Source organism: Anas acuta, chromosome 3 (genome assembly GCF_963932015.1).
Source record: "Anas acuta chromosome 3, bAnaAcu1.1, whole genome shotgun sequence".
Lineage (NCBI taxonomy): Eukaryota > Metazoa > Chordata > Aves > Anseriformes > Anatidae > Anas > Anas acuta.
Genome location: NC_088981.1, coordinates 114,876,143 through 114,903,634, shown reverse-complemented (window position 1 = coordinate 114,903,634; position 27,492 = coordinate 114,876,143). Strand labels below are relative to the sequence as shown.

Below are 27,492 nucleotides of genomic sequence, written 5' to 3'. Positions count from 1 at the left end.
GGCTTGGTGTGCTGTGAGCACACGGTGCTGGCTCATGACATAATTAAGAGAAAAGAGTAAAATATAGCAGCCCTGGGGATGAAAGCAAACCCAGCACTCTGAATTAACATAGAGAAAAGACGCCGGAACAGAGAGAAAGCCGTGAAACTGTGTCTAAAAGTATCAGGGTGATTTCAGGATAACTCATAAGTTTTGCTGGGAAATGCAAGAGTAGAAAAGAATTATCTAACTAAAAACAAACAAACAAAAAACAGTTTTTACTATTTAACCAGCAGATAAGCAGAATAATGTTTATTTAAATGCTTACATTCCCTCGAGCAGCAGCACTCCACAAGGTAACCTTCCGTGGTTAGGTCTGTGGACGAAGCACACACCATGAACATGAAGGACAAGAATCGTGGTTATTTCACAACACAGGAGGAGTTGGTGTGCAGCCAGGTGCTAGCTGTCAAGGTTTCCTTTAAGTTCAATTCAAGCAGAAACTTCTTTTTGGTGATTTTTCAAGCCTCAACCTCCACCTTAACACAAGTCTGCTTTTTGAGTGTGGTAGGAAAGCAGACATATCATTAAGTACAACATAGAGATGCAGTTATTTCCCATCCTGATGAGACTGAAAGTCCCTCCTAGGGAATGTCCCAAACCCTGGTGCCCCCAAGTGCAGGATTACCATCTCAGGAAAAATGCAGGGAATGATCTCAACCCTTTATGAGGTTCAGCTGCCTGTTTTCAAAGCCAGGATTCATGTGGAGCTGCTAGATAGCACTGAATCACACTGCTGCATGAGAAGCAGCTGTGATAAGCAGGACCCTCCCAAACACCACTGGAGAAATTCTTCTAAGCTTGAGCCCTTTGCCTCGTCCCTTGCTTGACGGGAGATTTACATTAGGGGTGAGGAGGAAATCCTTCACTCCGGGGGTGGTGAGGCACTGGCACAGGTTTCCCAGAGATGTTGTGGATGCCCCGTCCTTGGAGGTGTTCGAGGCCAGGTTAGGTGAGGCTGTGAGCAACCTGATTGAGTGTGTGGTGTCCCTGTCTATGGCAGGGGGTTGGATCTGGGTGATCTTTAAGGTCCCTTCCAACCCCAGCCATTCTAAGATTCTATGATTGTATGATATTCCCTCCAAGAACAATAAGGAACTCCTTGTGGGCTGCCTGGAGGATCAGACCCCTCCAGAAGGGATGTGGGGTTGAGAGAAGGATGGGTTGAGAGAAGCATGGGGACATCCGTGCCCAGCAGCACCAGCACAGGGCTCCCGCTCGCCCTCCCCTTCCTCACCCGCAGCAAACAGCCTGGCCCCGCAGGGACTGCCAACCCTGGCATCCCCACAGTGCTGGTGGAGAACAGCAGCCCTGGGCACCCTCTGGCACAAGGACACGCTCACACTTCCCACCAGCTGCAATGCCAAACTGCACGCCTTTATTTGAGCACGGAAAAGCAGCCTGTGGCCAAACCACAGCAGGCCCATGGAACAGGACGTCACCAGCTGTTTCCAGGAGCGAGAAGCGAGGGGGACATCCTGCTCACAGCATTCAGCGCATCAACCAAATATCCTGTACAGAGAAAGCAGAAAGCTTATCACCTCCTTGAAATGTCTCCCTTGTGTCTCTCTCCCACGTTCTCTCCAAGGACAAACGAGTCTTGAGACTCAAGACTCAAATGCCCAGAGGCGAACTCATGGCCTTGCTGCTGATGGCTTAGAACTGTGCCCTCCTTAGTGCTGGTAGCCCTGACTCTGAGTCTTTGCAGAAGCATCAAGAACAGGACCGTGTCCTTCACCATCTCCATGGGGCAACCTTAACCCTTTGCCAGCAAGGTAGAGTCCTCAGTAAAAGCTGGGCAAGCCTTGTGGGGCAGAGCAGAATGGGGAGGTGCTGGCTAAGCTTAGGGTGCTTCAGCCCCACACAGGGCTGCAGGAATGGGAAGGGGAGAGGACATCAGGAGCCATTTCCAGGAGTGAGAAGCGAGGGGGACATCCTGCTTTGAAAGTCCAGCTGTTCAACCGAACAGTCTGCAGAAAGAAAACACACTTTGAAGTCATCTGCTTTTTTGTTTTCTTTCTTTTTTTTTTTTTAATCTCTCAGTGCATATCACTTCTGGATAACAATGGCAATGACGTTTCAAGACTAATCCCAATGGAGATAATCAGTTTGTATTGCAGGTGGCTTGTTTGCAACCTTGTTTACAAGGATTTGCAGAGACATCAGGTCCTGTGCTTCATGCTACCAACTGGACAGCCTTCATTCTTTTCTTTCATTTCTTTCTGAAAGCCCCCAGGTCAGGCAGCCCCATGGAGCTGAGGGGAATGGGGAAGGTGCTGTCTGACCTATGGTTCCTCCTGCTCCTCACAGGGCACCTTCTCCTTTCCTAGATCCTTCCACCTCCCCTGGCTTCTGCCCTGGAGTGTGTACAGCACAAAGCCAGTAGTGAGGCTTGGGGCTTAAACACAACTGCTGCTATTTCTGCTATCACAGTCACAGCCCAACTTCATCTCCAATCCCAAAGCTTACTTTTTGCAGCAAAAGAAAAATCTTGAACATTTTCCTGAGATAATAAAGGGGAAAGAGCACTTCAGAAATCCACAGAAGCCCTTTTCTCGATGACATTTCTCCTTGTTTCGCGGAGCCAAGGAGGATCCTGCACAGAGCAAAAGTTAAAGAAAATGAGCATGAGATACCTATAAAAATTGTGTGTGGCTCTAGAGGGGCTGATACTGCCCATGGATCTCAGCCAACCATGTGCACAAAGCAACAAACCCCAAATCCCAGCCATTCATCAGAACCATCCCCTCCTAATCATTACCCATCTCTGGCAAATCACTTCCAAAGGACACGGAGAACCCCATTCATGTGAGTTCGCACCTCACCCCAACTGCCCTCTTCTCACCTGCAGCACCTTGGACCAAGAGGAGGATGAAAGGGAAGAGCAGGTACAGGATCCGCATGGTTTGCGCCTGTCCCAGGTCTTCACAGAGCTGCAGAGGGGAGGCACCAAGGCAAATAAGAAAGGGCATGGAGAAGGGGGCTTGGAATTAGAAGATCTTTAAGGTCCCTTCCAACACATTCTGTGATTCTACAATTCCTCACAGTTCTTCCTGGTGTTTTCCCCAAAACACAGACTAGAAGACTCATGTTTAATCGTTGCTATTTTATTCAAAACAGCACCTACTGAAACTCAGATTATAAGGAAAGAAAAAATACTTTTAATATCTATAGTCCCTCAGGACTTTCACAGGGCATGTTTGTCTAATGAACAGAATTAAACAATTTTCCTGCAATACAGAATCAAGGGGTGACAAGAGAGATGCTTTCTAGCACAATCAGCAGGTCAGAAGTACCACTAGTGCATTTCTTCTCTCACTTCTGTCTCTTCTTAATCAAATGCCAAAGCAGAGATGGTTTGCACATCAGGAGATGCTTGTGTCAATTATCAATGCAATTCCTGTAGTTAGGTCAATAAAAGATCCAGGCTCTGGAACTCAGAGAAAAGTTTGCACCTGGAGATGCCACACTATATGAAGGGCTAGTTGGTGCTATACACCTCAAGCAGTCCAAAGCTGGCCACTGAAACCACCCCGCCCTATCACCTCTGCTTCCCCATGCTCAGGAAGGTCATCCCAGCTCAGTTAGGGACTGCAAAACTTCAACTCATGTTCATTTCCAGGTTTCTGAGCAATAAGAAGACTCCCCAGCCTCATATTTACTGCTAGTGCTCTCTGCAGCTGAGCCCCAGGGAGGAGCAAGAAGGCAGGAAATTCTTGATGACCGAAACAGTAACACAATTCAACCTTTTGAGCTGACTGAAGACTGAAAAGATGGAAAATATATTTTGCTACCTGAACTTTTTCCCATAAAGTCCCTGTTCCAGAACAGAAGGTGTTGGGTGTCTCCTCCAGCATCAAGGCACCTTACCGGTCTCCCTTTCAGTTAGGAAACCCCAGCTCCAGCTTCCACATGCTCTGGGCTCCAATACTCATATGACTGTTTATTTTCCTTCCCAGCCTCCACCAGTTCTCGTTTATATTCACAGATTCTTCCAACAGTTTGCAATTCAGATGCTTCCAGGAAGATGGATTTGCACAGAGAGGCTGAATGGCATCTTTCCTGAAAGAGGCCCTGGAATTACATACCTGATGATGGGTTTGGTTCACCAGGAATTACGTGCATCCAAGGAGTAATGCTTTGCCCCAGACCCCCTGGTTTTATACCAGATGGGAGTTGGGCTTTTTTCTGCTGCTGCCTCTGTCCTTGGCCAATCAGCCAGTTAAACTGTGGGCATGGTGGGGTTGTTCCTCATCCCTCCCTACTGCTAAGGTCCCTGCTGGGGGCAATCAGCATTGCAACAGCAGTCATCACCGTTATCCTCATGCAACACCTCTTGTGACACTCCGGTGCACAGCAGACACATGGGCTGTAGTGGTTTGTTGAATTTTTTTCAGGATGTAAAAAGCAATTGGTTGGTGCAGACAGCAAGCAGCAGTCTGATCCCAGAAGAAAAAAATCCTTCTTTGCCTCCTTCCATCTGCTTAAACCCATCAGCTTGTATGTGATGTGCAAGAACATGCAGACGATTGAAAACCCTCTCACCTGCAGGCATTGCAAGAACACTTTCATCTGTGACAAGATGTCTGTGCACCTGACGTGCCAAACTTTCTGTCTAGTGACTATTCAAATAGAGAGTAACACCAGGATATGTGTTAAGGTCAATAAACCGACCAACCCCATCCATCTGCATCTGCTCCTAACCCATTCCAGGTGAATAAACCACTGGTATAGCCATGGCTTCTGCAGACACACCGTGGAACAAGTGGCAGTCCTTGCACGGAAGGAGGGAGCTGTGCTGCATGTTCAACTCAGTGATTGCCTCTCAAGGTGTCTGGAAGAGCTTTTCTGGTCCCCTGACTCCAAGACTATACCTGTTGGTAGTTTTGGTGGTAGAGGTTGGCCTCTGGGTCTTTTCTCTTTGCACACCACAGAGATGCCAAGTCATAGAGGCAGAATAACTGTAAGGGTGTATAGAGCAGAGCGTCAGTTCCTCCAAGGGTAATCATCGAGGCCTTTTCCAATGCAACAAGGGATAATAAGAAAGGGAGGCAGTTGGTTACAGTTGTGGTTGAGGTTGGGAGAAACCTCTGGAGGTTCCCTTCTGCTACAGCAGCCCTCCCCCCAAACAGGGTGCCCAGCCCCACATCCCTGGGCTCGGGGAGCTCTCCCAGGAGCAGCCCCTGACCCCTCTCGGGGCAGCCTGTGCCAGGGCTCCGGCACCCCTGGGCCCAGCAGTGCTGCCTGAGGGGCAGGGGGAGCCGCCGGGGCTCCAGGCTGGGCCCGGGGCCTCTGGGCCTGGCCCTGGGCACCGCTGAGCAGAGCCCGGCTCCGGCCTCTCCGCACCTCCCTGCGGGTACTGACAGCTATGGGGGAGCTCCCCCGGAGCCTCCTCTGCTCCAGGCCCAGCAGCCCCAGCTCTTGCAGCCTCTCCTCACAGCACGGGGGCTCTGGGCACAGCAGCAACTTGGTGTTCGTCCATTGAACACGTTTTGTTATTCCTAGGTCTCTCTGGTGCTGAGAATGTGGAAACATTCATTCCAGTGGAGTTACCTGATGGAGGGCTTCTGAGCTAAGGGGTGATCACCAGAAATGACCCTCCCAGCTGCACTAATTGGTGGGCTAATGAGCTACAGGCTCCACTTTCAGAAAGGCTGAACCTTATTGCTGATAAGGTGTGAGCCAAGGGTCCCTGGGCAAGGGAGAGTGTAGAATCACAGAATCATTAAGGTTGGAAGAGACCTCCAAGATCATGTGCTCCAACCATCCCCCTACCACCAATGTCACCACTAAACCATGTCCCCAGGCACCACGTCCAAGCTCTCCTTGAACACCCCCAGGGGCAGTCACTCCACCAACTCCCTGGGCAACCCGTCCCAACGCCTGAGTGCTCTTTCTGAGCAGAAATGTCTCCTCATTTCCAACCTGAACCTCCCCTGGCACAACTTGAGGCCATTCCCTCTGGTCCTATCACTGGTTACCTGTGAGAAGAGGCTGACCCCCAGCTCCCCACCCCTTCCTTTCAGGCAGTTGCAGAGAGCAATAAGGTCTGCCCTGAGCCTCCTCTTCCCCAGCCCAAACACCCCCAGCGCCCTCAGCCACCCCTCACAGGACTTGTGCTCCAGGCCCTTCACCATCTCCGTAGCCCTGCCCTGGACACGCTCCAGGGCCTCAAAAGTTCCAGGGCCTCCAGTGCAGAAGCCACAGAGCTCTTCCAAGGCATGGGGTGTGCAAGGGAAGGGGGAGCAGGAGGAACAAAGGGAGGATATGGAGAAAAGGGTATACATGTAAAAGGGCCGGTTGTGTGTAAAATGGGGCCGGTCAATACGCTTGTCTGGCCTAACCCTGTGCCTGATCACCACACTCTGTCCAATCTTATTATATTTCCACATTCAATCTTTTATTAACTCTGCTTATTTGCACTTCCTCTCCTATGTGTGTGTGTGTGTGCTGAAGGACTGTGTGCTGAAGGACTGCATGAGACCTAGGGGTGTGCATGAGTGAATTTAGGGCCAGCTGCTGGAGTCAGGCTGCGCATGCAGGCCCTGAGGTTACTTTAGTGCCAGCTGCTGGAGCCAGCAGGGTCCTGGCATAAGCAGGTGAGTAGATTACCCGTGAAGCAGATTAGGGGTCTAGGCAAGTTCTGGATGGGCAGAGGGGCCATGTCCATCAGAAGACCCAGAAGACACAGTTTTGCTAGGACAGCTTCCTAAAGAGCTCACACATACACGGGCAAACACGAATGTGCAGTCTGATCCATCCTCTTGGTGTGCAGTCCACATCCCTTTGGGCAGAGACAGTACCACCATAGCATACAAGACCACTTTAGCACCAAGCAGCAAGACTGTGAGTCCTCGGCACCCGTGGAAACATGGGTTGAGCACTCATCCAATGAAGAAACTACTGCCCACCACAGAAAGGGACTGAGGTGGAAGTACACTGCCCAGATCTGCTTGCAGCCAGTACTGTTGGTGCCCGTGGCTGCCTGGGACAAGGGACACCCATGCTCAGCAGTACCAGCACAGGGCTCCTGCTCACCTTCCCCTTCCTCACCCGCAGCAAACAGCCCGGACCCACAGGGACTGCCAGCCCCGGCGTCCCCACGACGCTGGTGGGGAACAGCAGCCCTGGGCACCCTCTGGCACAAGGACACGCTCACGCTTCCCACCAGCTGCAATGCCAAACTGCACGCCTTTATTGGAGCAGGGAAAAGCAGCCTCTGGCCAAACCACAGCAGGCCCATGGAACAGGACATCAGGAGCTGTTTCCAGGAGCGAGAAGCGAGGGGGACATCCTGCTCACAGCATTCAGGGCATCAACCCCATGTCCTGTACAGAGAAAGCAGAAAGCTTATCACCTCCTTGAAACTTCTCCCTTTCATCTCTCTCCCACTCTCTCCCACCTCCTCTCCAAGGAAAAGTGAGTCTTGAGACTCAGGAGTCAAATGCCCAGAGGCGAACTCATGGCCTTCCTGCTGATGGCTTAGAACTGTGCCCTCCTTAGTGCTGGTTTCCCTGACTCCAAGTCTTTGCAGAAGCATGAGGAACAGGACCGTGTCCTTCAACATCTCCAAAGGGCAACCATAACCCTTTGCCAGCAAGGTAGAGTCCTCTGCAAAGGCTGGGCAAGCCTTGTGGGGCTGAGCAGAATGGGGAGGTGCTGGCTAAGCTTAGGGTCCTTCAGCCCCATGCAGGGCTGCACCCACACATCCAAACCCACAATGCCCTTCCTTTCTGGGGCTCTCCTGCACAGTACATTCTGCACATGCTGATGGTTAGGTGTGGACTAGGAAGAGTTCTGTAACAATCTTTTGAATGGACGAAGGAGGAATCCCTTTCCTCAGCCGGTACCTTACCTGATGCAGCAGGCTTGGAAACCCGAACATCTCCCAATATGTCTTTCAGGGAAGTGGCAGCTCCCCACATGACACCTTCCCCCTCTTATTCTGCAGAGGACAGAATTTCCTGTTCCAATAGAAAGACATACACGGTAAGCCATTGTAAAGATGATTGCAACACAGGTCGGAGCACAGGCACAGCTTCCCAGACAGGTTCTGGAATCAGCCTGCTTAGAGATCTTCAAAAGTCACATGCAGAGTCTTCAAACAAGGTGACAAACAAGGGACACTGTGCTGGGTATCAAAACAATTTCTGTGCGAGCCATTCCATGAAGCCAACATCCCCCTTGGGCTATCTCCCATCCCTGCACAGGACAAAAGGTCCCACTGAAGGACGCTGCTGTCCACACCTCAGCACATCTCCCTCCTTCCCCTCTCACCTGCAGCACCCTGGAGAAAGAGGAGGAAGAAGGGGAAGAGCAGGAACAGGATCTTCATGGCTGATGCCTGGAGCAGGTCTTCACGGGGCTGCTGCAGAGAAGACAAACCAAGGTGACAAGGACCAGAGGGAGAAGCCCAGGTGGTGCTGCAGCAGCCTGGGCACAACTTTGAGGAAACCAAAGAGGATCTACATCCAACTACAGGAAAAAGATATTTTCTCAGTCTTTTTCTTCAGGAGAGTTCTGAGGTGTGAACCTACCTGATGGAGGTCCTGGTGCTCAGGCACAAAGAGAGCCAAGAGGAATCCCTCGTGTCCACGTGCCCCTGTGGCCACAGAGTGCTGCTTTGCCCTAAACGTGAGGCTTTTATCCCGCTGCTGGTGGGAGGGAGCTGGGCTTCCTCCTGCTGCCACCTCTGCCCTTGGCCAATCAGCCAGTGACCCATGGGCATGGTTGGGTTGCTCCTCGTCCCTCCTGGCTGCTGAGGTGCCTGCAGGGCTGTTGCAATCGTCACCGTTATCCTCACGCAACACAGCTTGTGACACCCAGGGGCAAAGCACAGACGGCTTCCCTCAGGCGTCCTCACATATTCTTGATGATATGACATGTTGGTGTCCTGTGGCAAGGACTTGGAAGGATGGGGATGCAGGGCTGGGCTCTGAGAGAAAAGCCCCGCAGCTGCCCCAATTCAGTCAAGAGCCAGCTCCAGCCGACTGCAAAAGGGACCTGCTGGTGGCCAGAGCTGAGCTAATGAGCGACACTGGTTGTGCCTCCATCATGACAGGGAATCGTTGAACCATTTGGGTTGGAAAAGACCTCTGATGGAAAAGACCTCTGATATCATCAAGTCCAACCCAGAAATAAGCACTGCCAAATCCACCATTAAACTATAGAATGACAGAATCATTAAGGTTGGAAAAGCCCTACAAGGTCCTCTGGTCCGACCATCCCCTTACCACCAATGTCACCACTGAACCATGTCCCCAAGCACCACGTCCAAGCTCTCCTTGAACACCCCCAGGGACGGTGACTCCTCCACCTCCCTGGGCTACTTGTCCCAATGCCTGACTGCTCTTTCTGAGCAGAAATGTCTCCTCATTTCACAGAATTACAGAATTAAAGAATTATCTGTCTAGGTTGGAAGAGACCTCAAGATCATCGACTCCAACCTCTGACCTAACACTATAAAGTCCTCCACTAAACCATATTGCTACTTCCAACCTAAAACTCCCCTGGCACAACTTGAGGCCATTCCCTCTGGTCCCATCACTGGTTACCTGTGAGAAGAGGCTGACCCCCAGCTCCCCACCCCTTCCTTTCAGGCAGTTGCAGAGAGCAATAAGGTCTGCCCTGAGCCTCCTCTTCCCCAGACCAAACACCCCTATGCCCTTGGCCGCTCTTCACAGGACTTGTGTTGCAAATGCCATGAGGGAACATGAGGCCTGGCACGGCACCTGGTCGAGGGAAGGGATTGTCCTGCTCTGCTCTTTCTGTGGCTGTTACATCTCGAGCACTGGGGGCGGTTTGGGGTGTATCAGGGTCAGAAGGGCACAAATCTATTGGAGACTGTCCAAAGGAGGGCCATGAAGGTGATGAAGGGTCTGGAGGGGAAGGCGTGTGAGGAGCAGCTGAGGTCCCTGGGTTTGTTCAGCCCAGAGCAGAGCAGGCTGAGGGGAGGCCTCATGGCGGCCTGCAGCTCCCTCACGAGGAGATCAGAGGGGCAGGCGCTGAGCTCTGCTCTCTGGGGACAGCGACAGGACCCGAGGGGACGGCATGGAGCTGGGACAGGGCAGGGTCAAGCTGGGGGTGAGGGAAAGGTTCTGCGCCCAGAGGTGATCGGGCGCTGGGACAGGCTCCCCAGGGCAGTGGTCACAGCACCGAGCTGCTGGAGTTGAAGAACGGTTTGTACAATGCTCTTAGACATAGTGATTGGTTTTGGGTGCTGCTCTATGGAGCCAGGATTTGGACTCAATGGTCCTTGTGGATCCCTTTCTACCTTTGTGCTGGTGCCCATGGCTGCCCGGGACACACAGCACCTTCCTCACCCGCAGCAAACAGCCTGGACCCACAGGGACTGCCAGCCCTGGCGTACCCACGGCGCTTGTGGGGAACAGCAGCCCTGGGCTCCCTCTGGCACAAGGACATGCTCACGCTTCCCACCAGCTGCAATGCCAAACTGCACGCCTTTATTCGAGCAGGGAAAAGCAGCCTCTGGCCAAACCACAGCAGGCCCATAGAACAGGATGTCAGGAGCTGTTTTGCAGGAGTGAGAAGCAAGGGAGACATCCTGCTCACAGCATTCTGGGCATCAACCCCATATCCTGTACAGAGAAAGCAGAAAGCTTATCACCTCCTTGAAATGTCTCCCTTTTGTCTCTCTCCCACTCTCTCCCACCTCCTCTCCAAGGACAAATGAGTCTTGAGACTCAGGAGTCAAATGCCCAGAGGCGAACTCATGGCCTTCCTGCTGATGGCTTAGAACTGTGCCCTCCTTAGTGCTGGTTTCCCTGACTCCAAGTCTTTGCAGAAGCATGAGGAACAGGACCGTGTCCTTCAACATCTCCAAGGGGAACCATAACCCTTTGCCAGCAAGGCAGGTTCCTCTGCAAAGGCTTGGCAAGCCTTGTGGGGTAGAGCAGAATGGGGAGGTGCTGGCTAAGCTTAGGGTCCTTCAGCCCCACACAGGGCTGCACCCACACATTCAAACTAACAATCTCCTTCCTTTCCTGGCTTCTCCTGCACAGTACATTCTGCACATGCTGATGGTTATGCGTAAAGTAGGATGAGTTCTGTAACAATTATTTCAAAGGACAAAGGAGGAATCCGTTTCATCAACCATGGACCTTACCTGCTGCAACAAGGTACGATACGATAACATTTCCCAATCTGTTTTTCAGCGAACTGGCAGCCCCCAAAACGACAGCGTCCCCCTTCTATTGTGCATCGGATATCGTTTCCTATTGCAATAGAAAGACATGCACAGAGAAGCCATTCTAGAGATAATTTCAAGAAAGTTCAAAGCACTGGGACGGCTTGTCAAGAGTGGTTCTGGAGTCAACAGGCTTAGAGAACATCAAAAGGCACACGGAGAGGCTGGAGACAAGGAGGCTTTGGGACACTGTGCCGTGATCAAATATGAAACCACCTTCAGGACCAGCCATTCCACCAAGCCAACATTCCCCTTGGGCTCTCTCCTAAAGGCCAGAAGATCCCTCTGAAAGACGCTGCTGCGCTAACCTCAGCCTTGCTGGTGGGAGATCTTGCAGTGACAAGATCAGACGAGCAGATGGACACAGGCTTGCAACCAACACCCAATCCCCTTACTGACCCCTCAATAAGCCCGGACTTTCTTTCTTAGCTCTTTCGGCACCCCACTTCCAAGTCCTCTTGAAAAGACACTCAGAAGGCTTCTTTTAATCAGTCCCTGCTAACCTTTGCATCACTCCAACAAGTGGCATTGCTCCCCTGGACACGGAAGAACACATTGACATAGGTCTACACCTCAGCCCATCTCCCCCCTTCCCCTCTCACCTGCAGTGCCCTGGAGAAAGAGGAGGAAGAAGGGGAAGAGCAGGAACAGGATCTTCATGGCTGATGCCTGGAGCAGGTCTTCACGGGGCTGCTGCAGAGAAGACAAACCAAGGTGACAAGGACCTGGGGGACAACCCCAGGTGGTGCTGCAGCAGCCTGGGCACAACTTTGGGGAACCCCATTAGGGGCTACCTGCGCCTACAAGAAAAAGATATTTTCTTAGCCTTTTTCTTCAGGAGAGTTCTGAGGTGTGAACCTACCTGATGGAGGTCCTGGTGCTCAGGCACAAAGAGAGCCAAGAGGAATCCCTCGTGTCCACGTGCCCCTGCGGCCACAGAGTGCTGCTTTGCCCTAAACGTGAGTCTTTTATCCCGCTGCTGGTGGGTGGGAGCTGGGCTTCCTCCTGCTGCCACCTCTGCCCTTGGCCAATCAGCCAGTGACCCATGGGCATGGTGGGGTTGCTCCTCGTCCCTCCTGGCTGCTGAGGTGCCTGCTGGGGCTGTTGCAATCGTCACCGTTATCCTCATGCAACACAGCTTGTGACACCCAGGGGCACACTACAGACGGCCTCCCTCAGGCATCCTCGCATATTCTTGGTAAGACAACGTCGTAGGATTCTGTGGTAAGTATTTGGAAGGAGGAGGATGCAGGGCTGGGCTCTGAGAGAAGAGCCACTCAGCTGCCCCTTGTCAGCCAAGAGCCAGCTCCAGCCGACTCCAAAAGGGACCTGGCAGTGGCCATTCCCTCTGGTCCTATCACTGGTTACCTATGAGAAGAGGCCGACCTCAGCTCCCCACCCCTTCCTTTCAAGCAGTTGCAGAGAGCAATAAGTTCTGCCCTGAGCCTTCTCTTCTCGAGACCAAACACCCCCAGTGCCCTCAGCAACTCCTCACAGGACTTGTGCTCCAAATAAATACTTGGGGTACATGAGGCCCGGCACTGCAGCCGGTCAAGGGAAGGGATTGTCCTGCTCTGCTCTGCCTCTGGCTGTTACATCTCGTGCACTGGGGGCGGTTTGGGGTGTATAAGGGTCAGAAGGGCACAAACCTGTTGGAGACTATCCAAACGAGGGCTATGAAGGTGGTGAAGGGTCTGGAGAGGAAGGCGTGTGAGGAGCGGCTGAGGTGCCTTGGTTTGTTCAGCCCCGAGCAGAGCAGGCTGAGGGGAGGCCTCATGGCGGCCTGCAGCTCCCTCACGAGGGGAGCGGAGGGGCAGGCGCTGAGCTCTGCTCTCTGGGGACAGCGACAGGACTCGAGGGGACAGCATGGAGCTGGGACAGGGCAGGGTCAGGCTGGGGGTGAGGCTGGGGGTGAGGCTGGTTGTGCACCCAGAGGTGGTTCGACACTGGCACAGGATCCCGCGGTTGCCAAGCCTAACAGAGTCCAAGAAGTGTTGGGACAATGCTCTCATACATCAAGATTGGTTTTGGGTGGAGCTCTGTGGAGCCAGGATTTGGAATCAATGGTCCTTGCGGATGCCTTTCTACCTTTGTGCTGTCACCCATGACTTCCTGGGACAAGGGACACCCATTCCCGGCAGCACCAGCACAGTGCTCCTGCTCGCCCTCCCCTTCCTCACCTGCAGCAAACAGCCTGGCCCCGCAGGGACTGCCAGCCCCGGAGTCCCCACAGCGCTGGTGGGGAACAGCAGCCCTGGGCACCCTCTGGCACAAGGACACGCTCACGCTTCCCACCAGCTGCAATGCCAAACTGCACGCCTTTATTTGAGCACGGAAAAGCAGCCTGTGGCCAAACCACAGCAGGCCCATGGAACAGGACATCAGGAGCTGTTTCCAGGAGCGAGAAGCGAGGGGGACATCCTGCTCACAGCATTCAGGGCATCAACCCCATGTCCTGTACAGAGAAAGCAGAAAGCTTATCACGTCCTTGAAACTTCTCCCTTTTGTCTCTCTCCCAATCTCTCCCACCTTCTCTCCATGGAAAAATGAGTCTTGGGACTCAGGAGTCAAATGCCCAGAGGCAAACTCATGGCCTTCCTGCTGATGGCTTAGAACTGTGCCCTCCTTAGTGCTGGTTTCCCTGACTCCAAGTCTTTGCAGAAGCATGAGGAACAGGACCGTGTCCTTCAACATCTCCAAAGGGCAACCATAACCCTTTGCCAGCAAGGTAGAGTCCTCTGCAAAGGCTGGGCAAGTCTTGTGGGGCTGAGCAGAATGGGGAGGTGCTGGCTAAGCTTAGGGTCCTTCAGCCCCATGCAGGGCTGCACCCACACATCCAAACCCACCAAACCCACAATCCCCTTCCTTTCCGGGCCTCTCCTGCACAGTACATTCTGCACATGTTGATGGTTATGCGTAAAGTAGGAAGGGTTCTGTAACAATTATTTAAAGTTACAAAGGAGGAATCCGTTTCGTCAACCATGGACGTTACCTGCTGCAGCAGGCTTGGAAAGTTGAGCATCTCCCAATCTGTCTTTCACCGAGCTGGCACCTGCTAAAACGACAAATTCCCCTTCTTGTTATGCAGATGCGGGTCATTCCTGTTCCAATAAAAAGACATGCACGGTAAGCCATTAGAAAAATGATTGCAACAGGGGTCAGAGCACTGGCACAGCTTCCCAGAGAGGTTCTGGAGTCAGCCTGCTTAGAGATCTTCAAAAGTCACATAGAGGGGCTCGAGACAAGGGGGCATTGGGAAACTGTACTGGAGGATAAAACAAAACCACTTTGTGTGCCAGCCATTGCACCAAGCCAACATCCCCCTTGAGTTCTCTCCCATCCCTGCACAGGACAAAAGGTCCCACTGAAGGACGCTGCTGTCCACACCTCAGCCCATCTCCCCCCTTCCCCTCTCACCTGCAGTGCCCTGGAGAAAGAGGAGGAAGAAGGGGAAGAGCAGGAACAGGATCTTCATGGCTGGTGCCCGGAGCACGTCTTCACGGGGCTGCTGCAGAGAAGACAAACCAAGGTGACAAGAACCTGGGGGACAACCCCAGGTGGTGCTGCAGCAGCCTGGGCACAAATCTGGGGAACCCCATTAGGGGCTACCTGCGCCTACAAGAAAAAGATATTTTCTTAGCCTTTTTCTTCAGAAGAGTTCTGAGGTGTGCACCTACCTGATGGAGGTCCTGGTGCTCAGGCACAAAGAGAGCCAAGAGGAATCCCTCGTGTCCACGTGCCCCTGTGGCCAGAGAGTGCTGCTTTGCCCTAAACGTGAGTCTTTTATCCCGCTGCTGGTGGGTGGGAGCTGGGCTTCCTCCTGCTGCCACCTCTGCCCTTGGCCAATCAGCCAGTGACCCATGGGCATGGTGAGGTTGCTCCTCGTCCCTCCTGGCTGCTGAGGTGCCTGCTGGGGCTGTTGCAATCGTCACCGTTATCCTCACGCAACACAGCTTGTGACACCCAGGGGCACAGCACAGACGGCTTCCCTCAGGCGTCCTCGTATATTCTTGGTAAGACAACGTCGTAGGATTCTGTGGAAAGTATTTGGAAGGAGGAGGATGCAGGGCTGGGCTCTGAGAGAAGAGCCACTCAGCTGCCCCTTGTCAGCCAAGATCCAGCTCCAGCCGACTCCAAAAGGGACCTGGCAGTGGCCATTCCCTCTGGTCCTATCACTGGTTACCTGTGAGAAGAGGCCGACCCCAGCTCCCCACCCCTTCCTTTCAAGCAGTTGCAGAGAGCAATAAGTTCTGCCCTGAGCCTCCTCTTCTCGAGACCAAACACCCCCAGTGCCCTCAGCCACTCCTCACAGGACTTGTGCTCCAAATAAATACTTGGGGTACATGAGGCCCGGCACTGCAGCCGGTCAAGGGAAGGGATTGTCCTGCTCTGTTCTGCCTGCTGCCGCCCCACCTCAGGCACTGGGGGCAGTTTGGGGCTCCTCTGTGTCATAAGGGCATAAATCTCTTGAAGATTGCCCAAAGGAGTGCTATGATCGTGGCAAAGGGTCTGGAGGGGAAGGAGTGTGAGGTTAGCAGCTGAGTTGCCTTGGTTTGTTCAGCCCCGAGCAGAGCAGGCTGAGGGGAGGCCTCATGGCGGCCTGCAGCTCCCTCACGAGGGGAGCGGAGGGGCAGGCGCTGAGCTCTGCTCTCTGGGGACAGCGACAGGACCCGAGGGGATGGCATGGAGCTGGGACAGGACATGGTCAGGCTGGGGGTGATGGAAAGGTTCTGCACCCAGAGGTGGTTCGACACTGGCACAGGATCCCGCGGTTGCGAAGCCTAATAGAGTCCAAGAAGTGTTGGGACAATGCTCTCATACATCAGGATTGGTTTTGGGTGGAGCTCTATGGAGTCAGGATTTGGACTCAATGGTCCTTGTTGGTCCCTTTTTACTCAGGATGTTCAGGGATTCTGTGATTCTGTGATCATGGTCAATATTCATCATTTTCTTTCTCATTTCTCAGTGTCAGAAGAGCTCTAACTCACAGGAATGGGAGAGCACAGCCCAGCTCCCAGCACAGCTTCTAGCAGGCAGGGCTCCTGGATGCTGTGGCAGGATAAGGAGGAACACGGGGCCACCAGAACAGGTCGGGTGGGCAGCCCTGGCCATGCTCAACAAGGCACAGCCCTCTGCACATAGCCAGCACTGCTGTCACCCATGACTGCCCGGGACAAGGGACTTCTGTGTCCAGACGCACCAGCTCAGGGCTCCTGCTCACCCTCCTGTTCCTTACCCGCAGCAAACAGCCTGGCCCCGCAGGGACTGCCAGCCCCGGCGTCCCCACGGCGCTGGTGGGGAACAGCAGCCCTGGGCACCCTCTGGCACAAGGACACGCTCACGCTTCCCACCAGCTGCAATGCCAAACTGCACGCCTTTATTCGAGCAGGGAAAAGCAGCCTGTGGCCAAACCACAGCAGGCCTGGGGCAGGATGTCTCCAGCACATGGGTGCCCTTGCAGCCAGCAGGAGCAGTGCTGCGACTCTCACAGGCACTGCACGGGGAGACTGCGGGGACGGGAATGGGAAGAGGACGTCAGGAGCCGTTTCCAGGAGCGAGAGGCGAGGGGGACATCCTGCTCACAGCATTCAGGGCATCAACCCCATGTACTGTAACAAGGAAGCAGAAAGCATGACACCGGTTTGCAATTTCCTTCTCCCGTGCTCTCAGTTGCTCCCACCTCCTCTGTTATGAAAGCTAAATACATGGTGCAAAAGAATGACACATTGGTCTTGGGAGTTGGAACTGTTTCAACCCCCAAAAAGATAGTCTAAAATTTATGAGGACTCTTCCCTCCCTTCCTGGGACTCTCCCACAGAGCATAAATGCAGCAGAGTTTTTACCAGGTATTGACTAGAAAGAGTTCCATAACAACCATTTCAATGGAAAAAGGAGGAATTCCTTTCCTCGGCGAGGAACCCAGACCTTACCTCTTGCAGCAGGGAACTGCAGTTGAACATCTCCCAACAGGTCTCGTGGGGAAGCGGCATCTCCCAAAGGTACAGAATCCCCCTCTTCGTCTGCATGCTTGGTGGCTTCCTGAAGCCAGGGAGAATCACAGACACACAAACAGTTGAGGTGATGATTTGGGTGAGTTGTGAGTGCTTGCAGAGTGTGTGCACTGACACTCTCCATGCACTCCAGGCCAGGATCTGGGCTCATCATCTTTAAGCTTGGCATATGTAGGTCTTCCAACGCAAGGTGTCACCCAGAAGGGCTCTTTCACACCCCTACAGGTGCACACAAGAGCAGAGAGGGAGGAGGACCAGCAAGAAGCCCAAGGGAGAGGCGTGCTGGCTGCCCAGCTGCGTGTCCAGCTCTGCCTGGACCAGTGGATCTGGCAAGTGGGGCACTCATCACAGCCCACAGCCCAATCCCTGCTGCTCCATGAGCTTGAGGGACCTCCGATGGAAAGTCCTTACCCAGTCCTCAAAGGGGTCATGGCTCAAAAGAAGGGGGCTTTGGGAAACTGTGTTTGAGGTCAAAACAAAACCACTTTGTGTGCGCGCCATTGCACCAAGCCAACATCCCCCTTGGGCTCTCTCCCATCCCTACACAGGAGAAAAGGTCCCACTGAAGGATGCTGCTGTCCACACCTCAGCACATCTCCCTCCTTCCCCTCTCACCTGCAGTGCCCTGGAGAAAGAGGAGGAAGAAGGGGAAGAGCAGGAACAGGATCTTCATGGCTGATGCCCAGAGCACGTCTTCACGGGGCTGCTGCAGAGAAGACAAACCAAGGTGACAAGGACCTGAGGGAGAAGCCCAGGTGGTGCTGCAGCAGCCTGGGCACAAATCTGGGGAACCCCATTAGGGGCTACCTGCGCCTACAAGAAAAAGATATTTTCTTAGCCTTTTTCTTCAGGAGAGTTCTGAGGTGTGAACCTACCTGATGGAGGTCCTGGTGCTCAGGCACAAAGAGAGCCAAGAGGAATCCCTCGTGTCCACGTGCTCCTGCGGCCAGAGAGTGCTGCTTTGCCCTAAACGTGAGGCTTTTATCCCGCTGCTGGTGGGAGGGAGCTGGGCTTCCTCCTGCTGCCGCCTCTGCCCTTGGCCAATCAGCCAGTGACCCATGGGCATGGTGGGGTTGCTCCTCATCCCTCCTGGCTGCTGAGGTGCCTGCTGGGGCTGTTGCAATCGTCACCGTTATCCTCACGCAACACAGCTTGTGACACCCAGGGGCACAGCACAGACGGCTTCCCTCAGGCGTCCTCGCATATTCTTGGTAAGACGACGTCGTAGGATTCTGTGGAAAGTATTTGGAAGGAGGAAGATGCAGGGCTGGGCTCTGAGAGAAGAGCCACTCAGGTGCCCCTTGTCAGCCAAGAGCCAGCTCCAGCCGACTCCAAAAGGGACCTGGCAGTGGCCATTCCCTCTGGTCCTATCACTGGTTACCTGTGAGAAGAGGCCGACCCCAGCTCCCCACCCCTTCCTTTCAAGCAGTTGCAGAGAGCAATAAGTTCTGCCCTGAGCCTCCTCTTCTCGAGACCAAACACCCCCAGTGCCCTCAGCCACTCCTCACAGGACTTGTGCTCCAAATAAATAGTTGGGGTACATGAGGCCCGGCACTGCAGCCGGTCAAGGGAAGGGATTGTCCTGCTCTGCTCTGCCTGCTGCCGCCCCACCTCAGGCACTGGGGGCAGTTTGGGGCTCCTCTGTGTCATAAGGGCATAAATCTCTTGAAGATTGCCCAAAGGAGTGCTATGATCGTGGCAAAGGGTCTGGAGGGGAAGGAGTGTGAGGTTAGCAGCTGAGTTGCCTTGGTTTGTTCAGCCCCGAGCAGAGCAGGCTGAGGGGAGGCCTCATGGCGGCCTGCAGCTCCCTCACGAGGGGAGTGGAGGGGCAGGCGCTGAGCTCTGCTCTCTGGGGACAGCGACAGGACCCGAGGGGATGGCATGGAGCTGGGACAGGGCAGGGTCAGGCTGGGGGTGATGGAAAGGTTCTGCACCCAGAGGTGGTTCGACACTGGCACAGGATCCCGCGGTTGCGAAGCCTAATAGAGTCCAAGAAGTGTTGGGACAATGCTCTCATACATCAGGATTGGTTTTGGGTGGAGCTCTATGGAGTCAGGATTTGGACTCAATGGTCCTTGTTGGTCCCTTTTTACTCAGGATGTTCAGGGATTCTGTGATTCTGTGATCATGGTCAATATTCATCGTTTTCTTTCTCATTTCTCAGTGTCAGAAGAGCTCTAACTCACAGGAATGGGAGAGCACAGCCCAGCTCCCAGCACAGCCCCTAGCAGGCAGGGCTCCAGGATGCTGTGGCAGGATAAGGAGGAACACTGGGCCACCAGAACAGGTCGGGTGGGCAGCCCTGGCAATGCCCAACAAGGCACAGCCCTCTGCACATAGCCAGCACTGCTGTCACCCATGACTGCCCGGGACAAGGGACTTCTGTGTCCAGACGCACCAGCTCAGGGCTCCTGCTCGCCCTCCTGTTCCTCACCCGCAGCAAACAGCCTGGCCCCGCAGGGACTGCCAGCCCCGGCGTCCCCATGGCACTGGTGGGGAACAGCAGCCCTGGGCACCCTCTGGCACAAGGACACGCTCACGCTTCCCACCATCTGCAATGCCAAACTGCACGCCTTTATTGGAGCGGGGAAAAGCAGCCTGTGGCCAAACCACAGCAGGCCTGGGACAGGATGTCTCCAGCACACGGGTGCCCTTGCAGCCAGCAGGAGCAGTGCTGCCACTCTCACAGGCACTGCACGGGGAGACTGCGGGGACGGGAATGGGAAGAGGACATCAGGAGCCATTTCCAGGAGCGAGAGGCGAGGGGGACATCCTGCTCACAGCATTCAGGGCATCAAGCCCATGTCCTGTAACAAGGAAGCAGAAAGCATGACACCGGTTTGCAATTTCCTTCTCCTGTGCTCTCAGTTGCTCCCACCTCCTCTGTTATGAAAGCTAAATACATGGTGCAAAAGAATGACACATTGGTCTTGGGAGTTGGAACTGTTTCAACCCCCAAAAAGATAGTCTAAAATTTATGAGGACTCTTCCCTCCCTTCCTGGGACTCTCCCACAGAGCATAAATGCAGCAGAGTTTTTACCAGGTATTGACTAGAAAGAGTTCCATAACAACCATTTCAATGGAAAAAGGAGGAATTCCTTTCCTCGGCGAGGAACCCAGACCTTACCTCTTGCAGCAGGGAACTGCAGTTGAACATCTCCCAATAGGTGTCGTGGGGAAGCGGCATCTCGCAAAGGTACAGATTCCCCCTCTTTGTCTGCATGCTTGGCGGCTTTCTGGAGCCAGGGAGAATCACAGACACACAAACAGTTGAGGTGATGATTTGGGTGAGTTGTGAGTGCTTGCAGAGTGTGTGCACTGACACTCTCCATGCACTCCAGGCCAGGATCTGGGCTCATCATCTTTAAGCTTGGCATATGTAGGTCTTCCAACGCAAGGTGTCACCCAGAAGGGCTCTTTCACACCCCTACAGGTGCACACAAGAGCAGAGAGGGAGGAGGACCAGCAAGAAGCCCAAGGGAGAGGCGTGCTGGCTGCCCAGCTGCGTGTCCAGCTCTGCCTGGACCAGTGGATCTGGCAAGTGGGGCACTCATCACAGCTCACAGCCCAATCCCTGTTGCTCCATGAGCTTGAGGGACCTCCGATGGAAAGTCCTTACCTAGTCCTCAAAGGGGTCATGGCTCAAAAGAAGGGGGCTTTGGGAAACTGTGGGGGGGATAAAACAAAACCACTTTGCGTGCCCGCCATTGCACCAAGCCAACATCCCCCTTGGGCTCTCTACCATTCCTGCACAGGACAAAAGGTCCCACTGAAGGACACTGCTGTCCACACCTCAGCACATCTCCCTCCTTCCCCTCTCACCTGCAGCGCCCTGGAGAAAGAGGAGGAAGAAGGGGAAGAGCAGGAACAGGATCTTCATGGCTGGTGCCCGGAGCACGTCTTCACAGGGCTGCTGCAGAGAAGACAAACCAAGGTGACAAGAACCTGGGGGACAACCCCAGGTGGTGCTACAGGAGCCTGGGCACAAATCTGGGGAACCCCATTAGGGGCTACCTGCGCCTACAAGAAAAAGATATTTTCTTAGCCTTTTTATTCAGAAGCGTTCTGAGGTGTGCACCTACCTGATGGAGGTCCTGGTGCTCAGGCACAAAGAGAGCCAAGAGGAATCCCTCGTGTCCACGTGCCCCTGCGGCCAGAGAGTGCTGCTTTGCCCTAAACGTGAGGCTTTTATCCCGCTGCTGGTGGGTGGGAGCTGGGCTTCCTCCTGCTGCCGCCTCTGCCCTTGGCCAATCAGCCAGTGATCCATGGGCATGGTGAGGTTGCTGCTCATCCCTCCTGGCTGCTGAGGTGCCTGCTGGGGCTGTTGCAATCGTCACCATTATCCTCACGCAACACAGCTTGTGACACCCGGGGGCAAAGGAGGCACATAGTCTGCCGTGTCTGGAGGGCAATGTCAGCACGGGCACCCTGCAAGGAGAAGAGGGCTTCCCTCAGGTGTCCTCTGATATTCCTGGTGATACGACTTCTTAGGATCCTGTGGCAAGGGCTTGGAAGGATGGGGATGCAAGGGCTGGGCTCTGAGAGAAGATTCCCAGAGCTGCCCCACGTCAGGCAAGAGCCGGCTCCAGCCGACTGCAAAAGGGACCTGCTGGTGGCCAGAGCTGAGGTAATAAGCGACACTGGTTGTGCCTCCATCATGACAGGGAATCGTTGAATCATTTGGGTTGGAAAAGACCTCCAAGATCATCTGGACCAACCATGTCCCCAACCACCAATGTCACCCACTGAACCCTGTCCCCAGGCATCACGTCCAACCTCTCCTTGAACACCCCCAGGGACAGTGACTCCGCCACCTCCCTCGGCAACCCATCCCAATGCCTGACTGCTCTTTCTGAGCAGAAATGTCTCCTCATTTCCAACCTGAACCTCCCCTGGCACAACTTGAGGCCGTTCCCTCTGGTCCTATCACTGGTTACCTTTGAGAAGAGGCTGACCCCCAGCTCCCCACCCCTTCTTTTCAGGCAGTTGCGAAGAGCAATAAGGTCTGCCATGAAACTCCTATTCCCCAAACCAAACACCCGCAGTTCCCTCAGCCTCTCCTCACAGGACTTGTGTTGCAAATGCCATGAGGGAACATGAGGCCCGGCACTGCAGCTGGTCGAGGGAAGGGATTGTCCTGCTCTGCTCTTCCTGCTGCTGCCTCACCTCGGGCAGTGGAGGCAATTTGGGTCTCCTCTGTCTCATAAGGACATAAATATAATGGAGAGTGCCCAAAGGAGTGCTATGAATGTGGCAAAGGGTCTGGAGGGGAAGGAGTGTGAGGAGCAGCTGAGGTGCCTTGGTTTGTTCAGCCCCGAGCAGAGCAGGCTGAGGGGAGGCCTCATGGCGTCCTGCAGCTCCCTCACGAGGGGAGCGGAGGGGCAGGCGCTGAGCTCTGCTATCTGGGGACAGCGACAGGACCCGAGGGGACGGCATGGAGCTGGGACAGGGCAGGGTCAGGCTGGGGGTGAGGGAAAGGTTCTGCACCCAGAGGTGGTCGGGCACCTGGACATGATACCAAGTTCGACCAGGCCTGCTGGAGTCCAAGAAGTGTTGGGACAATGCTCTCATACATCGGGATTGGTGTTGGGTGCAGTGTGGAGCCAGGATTTGGACTCAATAGTCCTTGTGGATCCCCTTGTACATTTGTGATGGGGCCTCTGGCTGCCAGGGACAAGGGACACCCATGCCCGGCAGCACCAGCACAGGGCTCCCGCTCGCCCTCCCCTTCCACACGCAGCAAACAGCCTGGCCCCGCAGGGACTGCCAGCCCCGGCGTCCCCACAGCACTGGTGGGGAACAGCAGCCCTGGGCACCCTCTGGCACAAGGACACGCTCACGCTTCCCACCAGCTGCAATGCCAAACTGCACGCCTTTATTTGAGCACGGAAAAGCAGCCTGTGGCCAAACCACAGCAGGCCCATGGAACAGGACGTCAGCAGCTGTTTCCAGGAGCGAGAAGCGAGGGGGACATCCTGCTCACAGCATTCAGGGCATCAACCAATTATCCTGTACAGAGAAAGCAGACAAGCATGGCACCTGCTTGAAACTTCTCTGTTTTGTCTCTTTCCCACCTCCCTTCCAAGGACAAATGAGTCTTGAGACTCAAAAGAGTCAATTGCCCAGAGGCAAACTCATGGCCTTGCTGCTGATGGCTTAGAACTGTGCCCTCCTTAGTGCTGGTAGCCCTGACCCCAAGTCTTTGCAGAAGCATCAAGAACAGGACCGTGTCCTTCACCACCTCCAAAGGGCAACCTTAAACCTTTGCCAGCAAGGTAGAGTCCTCTGCAAAGGCTGGGCAAGTCTTGTGGGGCAGAGCAGAATGGGGAGGTGCTGGCTAAGCTTAGGGTCCTTCAGCCCCACACAGGGCTGCACCCACACATCCAAACCCACAATCCCCTTCCTTTCTGGGACTCTCCTGCACAGTACATTCTGCAAATGCTGATGGTTATGTGTAGAGTAGGAAGGGTTCTGTAACAATTATTTCAAAGGACAAAGGAGGAATCCGTTTTGTCAACCATGGACCTTACCTGCTGCAGCAGGCTTGGAAAGATGAGCATCTCCCAATATGTCTTTCAGCAAACTGGCACCTCCCAAAACGACAAATTCCCCCTCTTCTTGCGCAGAGCCAAGAATTTCCGACTGCAATAGAAAGACATGCACGGTAAGCCATTGGAAAAATGATTGCAACAGGGGTCAGAGCACTGGCACAGCTTCCTCGAGAGGTTCTGGAGTCAGCCTGCTTAGAGATCTTCGAGAGTCACATGGAAAGGCTCAAGACAAGGAGGCTTTGGGAAACTGTGTTTGAGGTCAAAACAAAACCACTTTGTGTGCCAGCCATTGCACCAAGCCAACATCCCCCTTGAGTTCTCTCCCATCCCTGCACAGGAGAAAAGGTCCCACTGAAGGACGCTGCTGTCCACACCTCAGCCCATCTCCCTCCTTCCCCTCTCACCTGCATCACCCTGGAGAAAGAGGAGGAAGAAGGAGAGGAGCAGGAACAGGATCTTCATGGCTGATGCCTGGAGCAGGTCTTCACGGGGCTGCTGCAGAGAAGACAAACCAAGGTGACAAGGACCTGAGGGAGAAGCCCAGGTGGTGCTGCAGCAGCCTGGGCACAAATCTGGGGAACCCCATTAGGGGCTACCTGCGCCTACAAGAAAAAGATATTTTCTCAGCGTTTTTCTTCAGAAGTGTTCTCAGGTGTGCACCTACCTGATGGAGGTCCTGGTGCTCAGGCACAAAGAGAGCCAAGAGGAATCCCTCGTGTCCACGTGCTCCTGCGGCCAGAGAGTGCTGCTTTGCCCTAAACGTGAGGCTTTTATCCCACTGCTGGTGGGTGGGAGCTGGGCTTCCTCCGGCTGCCGCCTCTGCCCTTGGCCAATCAGCCAGTGACCCATGGGCATGGTGGGGTTGCTCCTCGTCCCTCCTGGCTGCTGAGGTGCCTGCTGGGGCTGTTGCAATCGTCACCGTTATCCTCACGCAACACAGCTTGTGACACCCGGGGGCACAGCGGGTATGCAGCCTGAGCTGCCTGGGCAGGAATTGCTTGCCATGGGCACAGCATATCGGCTGGGGGAGATCCCTGCAGCAAAGCGTCTCTTAGAAGGATAAAATCTTTTTCTCTCCCTCTCCTCTCACTATTTAGTAATCAACTTGTGAGTGACATACTAAATCATGCGGTTTATTTTTCTTTTATCTATTGTTAACCTTACAGGAATAGTTTTGTGTTTGCCAGGCCAGGGTGTGACAAATAGGACTCTATCTGTCTGATGGCTGCTGTGATTAACAGGTTGTGAGTAGAGGAACAGCAAATGGGTGAGTCCACAGCTCTCCCATGAAGCTGAGTTCCAAGTTCCAAGAGGGCTGTCCCAGTACTCTGATGTACAAATGCTTTGGGACATTCATCCTGAAGAGATGAAGGGTCTCGAGGTTGGGTCCCAGCCTCGTCCTGCCCTGCCCTGCTCCCTGGCCCAGGACAGGGATATCCTCTGCCCCACCAGCTCCCACAGGGCAGTTCAGTTGCCACCCCCATGCCCCCCTTGAGATGAACCCTATGGGTCTGCCCCAAGGCTTGCCCACCGTGCTGCCCCACAGCCTGGCCCCAATCTCCTGAGTGACCCCCTGGCCTGGCCACCAGTCCTTATTTCCTCTGGGGCAGGATGATTTCTCCCTACCCCCCCACAGCCTTGGTGGCACAAATCCAGGCTCCACAGCCGGGGACGGACCCAATGCCACCTCAACACCCAGAGTGGCGTGTCCCTTGAAGCAGCTTCACAAGAACAATGCAAAACAGCCACGAGGAAGAAGGGCAGATCCCCCGCTATCCTTTTCCCCCCACTCATTCTTTCTGCTGCTTAAGATGCCCTGGGGGTGAGCAGCTCCTATGCAGCGGTGTTGTGCCCCCAGGCAGGAATGAGATGGAGAAAAGACACGGCACACCACTCCCCGGGACGCACAGACTCCTCAGCAGTGAGATTACAGACTACCACCTTTTATTGGGGGCAGAGAAGTGCTCGTGGGGCCATGGTCTGGCTGTCGAGGGTCACCGGTGTCTCCGGTGCGCTGCGAAGGCACAGGGTGGCTTTGAAGTGCCGCGTGGAGATGAGCGTGAGGAGCCCCAGGGGCCATCAGGGATACCATCGCCTGCAGGAGGAAAAGCCTGGCAGTGAGAATTCCAGCTCTGTGAGGATTTCTCAAGGGAAATGCCCTTCTCCCTTTGGGGTTATTGCTGAACGGTGACCCTAGGGCTGGCAGCAGCAAGGGAAGGGCCCCCACAGTCTCCGTGGGTGGTGGCCAGGCTGTGCTGGTGGGAAGTGCTGGAGGACACCAGGTCTCTGCAGCCCCAGCAGCATCTCCCAGGCTTGGGGACCCATGCCTTTGGGCTGTGTATCCTCCCCTTTCTCCATCAGCATCACCTCTAACCCCAACTACCAACCTCCATCGGGCAGCCCTGACCTCACCTCCGGCAGCAGAAGTCCTCCTTGGAGCAGAGGCCAATGCGACCGATCCCTGGAGGACACGACCTGTGGGAGCAGAAGCCCCCACGGCGTTCACAGTCCTGGGGAGATCCTCGAGGAAAGGACAGCCCTACAGGGAGCAGGAAAAGAGCGTCTCAGCACAGTCCTGCTCCCTGCGTGTCCAACGTTTGCCCACCACATCTGTCTCCTGCCCTGAAGTCCCAGGCAGAAGGAAACGGGGCGATGTTCCTGGCATTTTGATGGGAGACGCTCGCCACCATCCCACAGCAGCCTCGGGGAGAGGGTCTCCAACACGTGAGCTGGCTCCCTCCTGGCATGAGGGAGGGCATCACGGGGAGAAGCAGGAGCTGCTTCCTTTCTTCTCCTCTCCAGGAGTGCTGCTGTGCCCTGGGGGTGCAGAGAAGGTGGCAGAATCATCCTAGGGGTGTGAGAGCTTTGTTGCAAGGTCCCTGCTTCAGAACCTGCAGCAGGAGCCTCCCCTTAAAGATCTGGGGTGTGAGGGACCCCAGTGAGGTTCTGCAGCAACAGGAGAAGACACACGATTCGTGATCATCAAATTCTCCATTTTCCCCACAAAATACTTACAAAGGACAAATCCTCCCCGTCCCTTTTCGTGCGTATCTTACCTGCTGCTGCCTGGAGCATCAGGAGGAGGACGGCGAGGAGGAGAGGCAGGATCCGCATGGCTGGGAGATGCCCCGAGGGTCACGGCCCTGCGAGAAGAGGAAGCAGGGCAGAGAGGGAACAGGAGAGCCCCTGCCCCTGGGTCACACAGCACCTGCAAAGGGACAGGACCGAGGATCAGGGGCAGCCCACCTGGGAGGAGATGCTGCTGGGGGAGCCTCCTCACCTCTCTGCTTCCAGCAGTTTGATCCCAGCTGGTCCCACCACGTGGCAAAGGCCAGCGGCTTCCTCAGCCTCCCCAGCAAAGCTTCTGCCACGCAGGCAGCGTCCCCTGGGACTGCTGACACCTCAGGCTGCCTGGCCAAGAAGCATTTTTTTCCTCTGCTCCCCCTGCCAGAGAGGACAAGGAATCGTTTTCCGCCTCTGACAGCTCTGAGGAGGATTCCCAGGCCTTCAGCCTCGGGGCTTGTGTCATCCCACCTTGCGAAAGAGGCGTTGGCTGCTGTGGTTTGCTGGACATGTCTTGGGACACACACACATACACACACACTGCGTCCCTGTTTGTTAGGCCCTGGCAAGCGATGTGCTTTCCCCACACAAAGGAGCTCTGTGTTCCCCTCCTCAAGCGAA

The 27,492-nt window shown here is 54.6% G+C and overlaps 2 protein-coding genes across 10 annotated transcripts; both read right to left on the bottom strand.

Moving 5' to 3' along the window:
* Positions 1–1,395: 1,395 nt before the first annotated feature.
* LOC137854901 (uncharacterized) lies at positions 1,396–25,892 on the bottom strand. 9 transcript variants are annotated; one of them, XM_068678870.1, is made up of 10 exons: positions 24,473–25,892; positions 24,213–24,300; positions 23,788–23,899; positions 21,340–23,266; positions 21,080–21,170; positions 11,165–11,273; positions 8,577–8,814; positions 8,317–8,407; positions 7,895–8,003; positions 7,212–7,367 (listed from the first exon to the last, which is right to left on the bottom strand). In XM_068678870.1, the coding sequence occupies exons 4-10, from the start codon at positions 21,595–21,597 to the stop codon at positions 7,355–7,357; spliced, it is 909 nt and encodes a 302-aa protein (XP_068534971.1). In that variant the 5' UTR covers positions 21,598–23,266; positions 23,788–23,899; positions 24,213–24,300; positions 24,473–25,892; the 3' UTR covers positions 7,212–7,354. The 9 variants fall into 9 exon arrangements, with proteins under 9 accessions (XP_068534968.1, XP_068534971.1, XP_068534973.1 ...); XM_068678872.1 differs by having other exon boundaries at positions 21,080–21,167; XM_068678871.1 differs by having other exon boundaries at positions 24,213–24,335; positions 24,473–24,544.
* Positions 2,505–4,267, bottom strand: LOC137854904 (ostricacin-2-like). Its single transcript, XM_068678876.1, has 3 exons — positions 4,128–4,267; positions 2,885–2,972; positions 2,505–2,635 (listed from the first exon to the last, which is right to left on the bottom strand). The coding sequence occupies exons 2-3, from the start codon at positions 2,940–2,942 to the stop codon at positions 2,505–2,507; spliced, it is 189 nt and encodes a 62-aa protein (XP_068534977.1). The 5' UTR covers positions 2,943–2,972; positions 4,128–4,267.
* Positions 25,893–27,492: the final 1,600 nt, after the last annotated feature.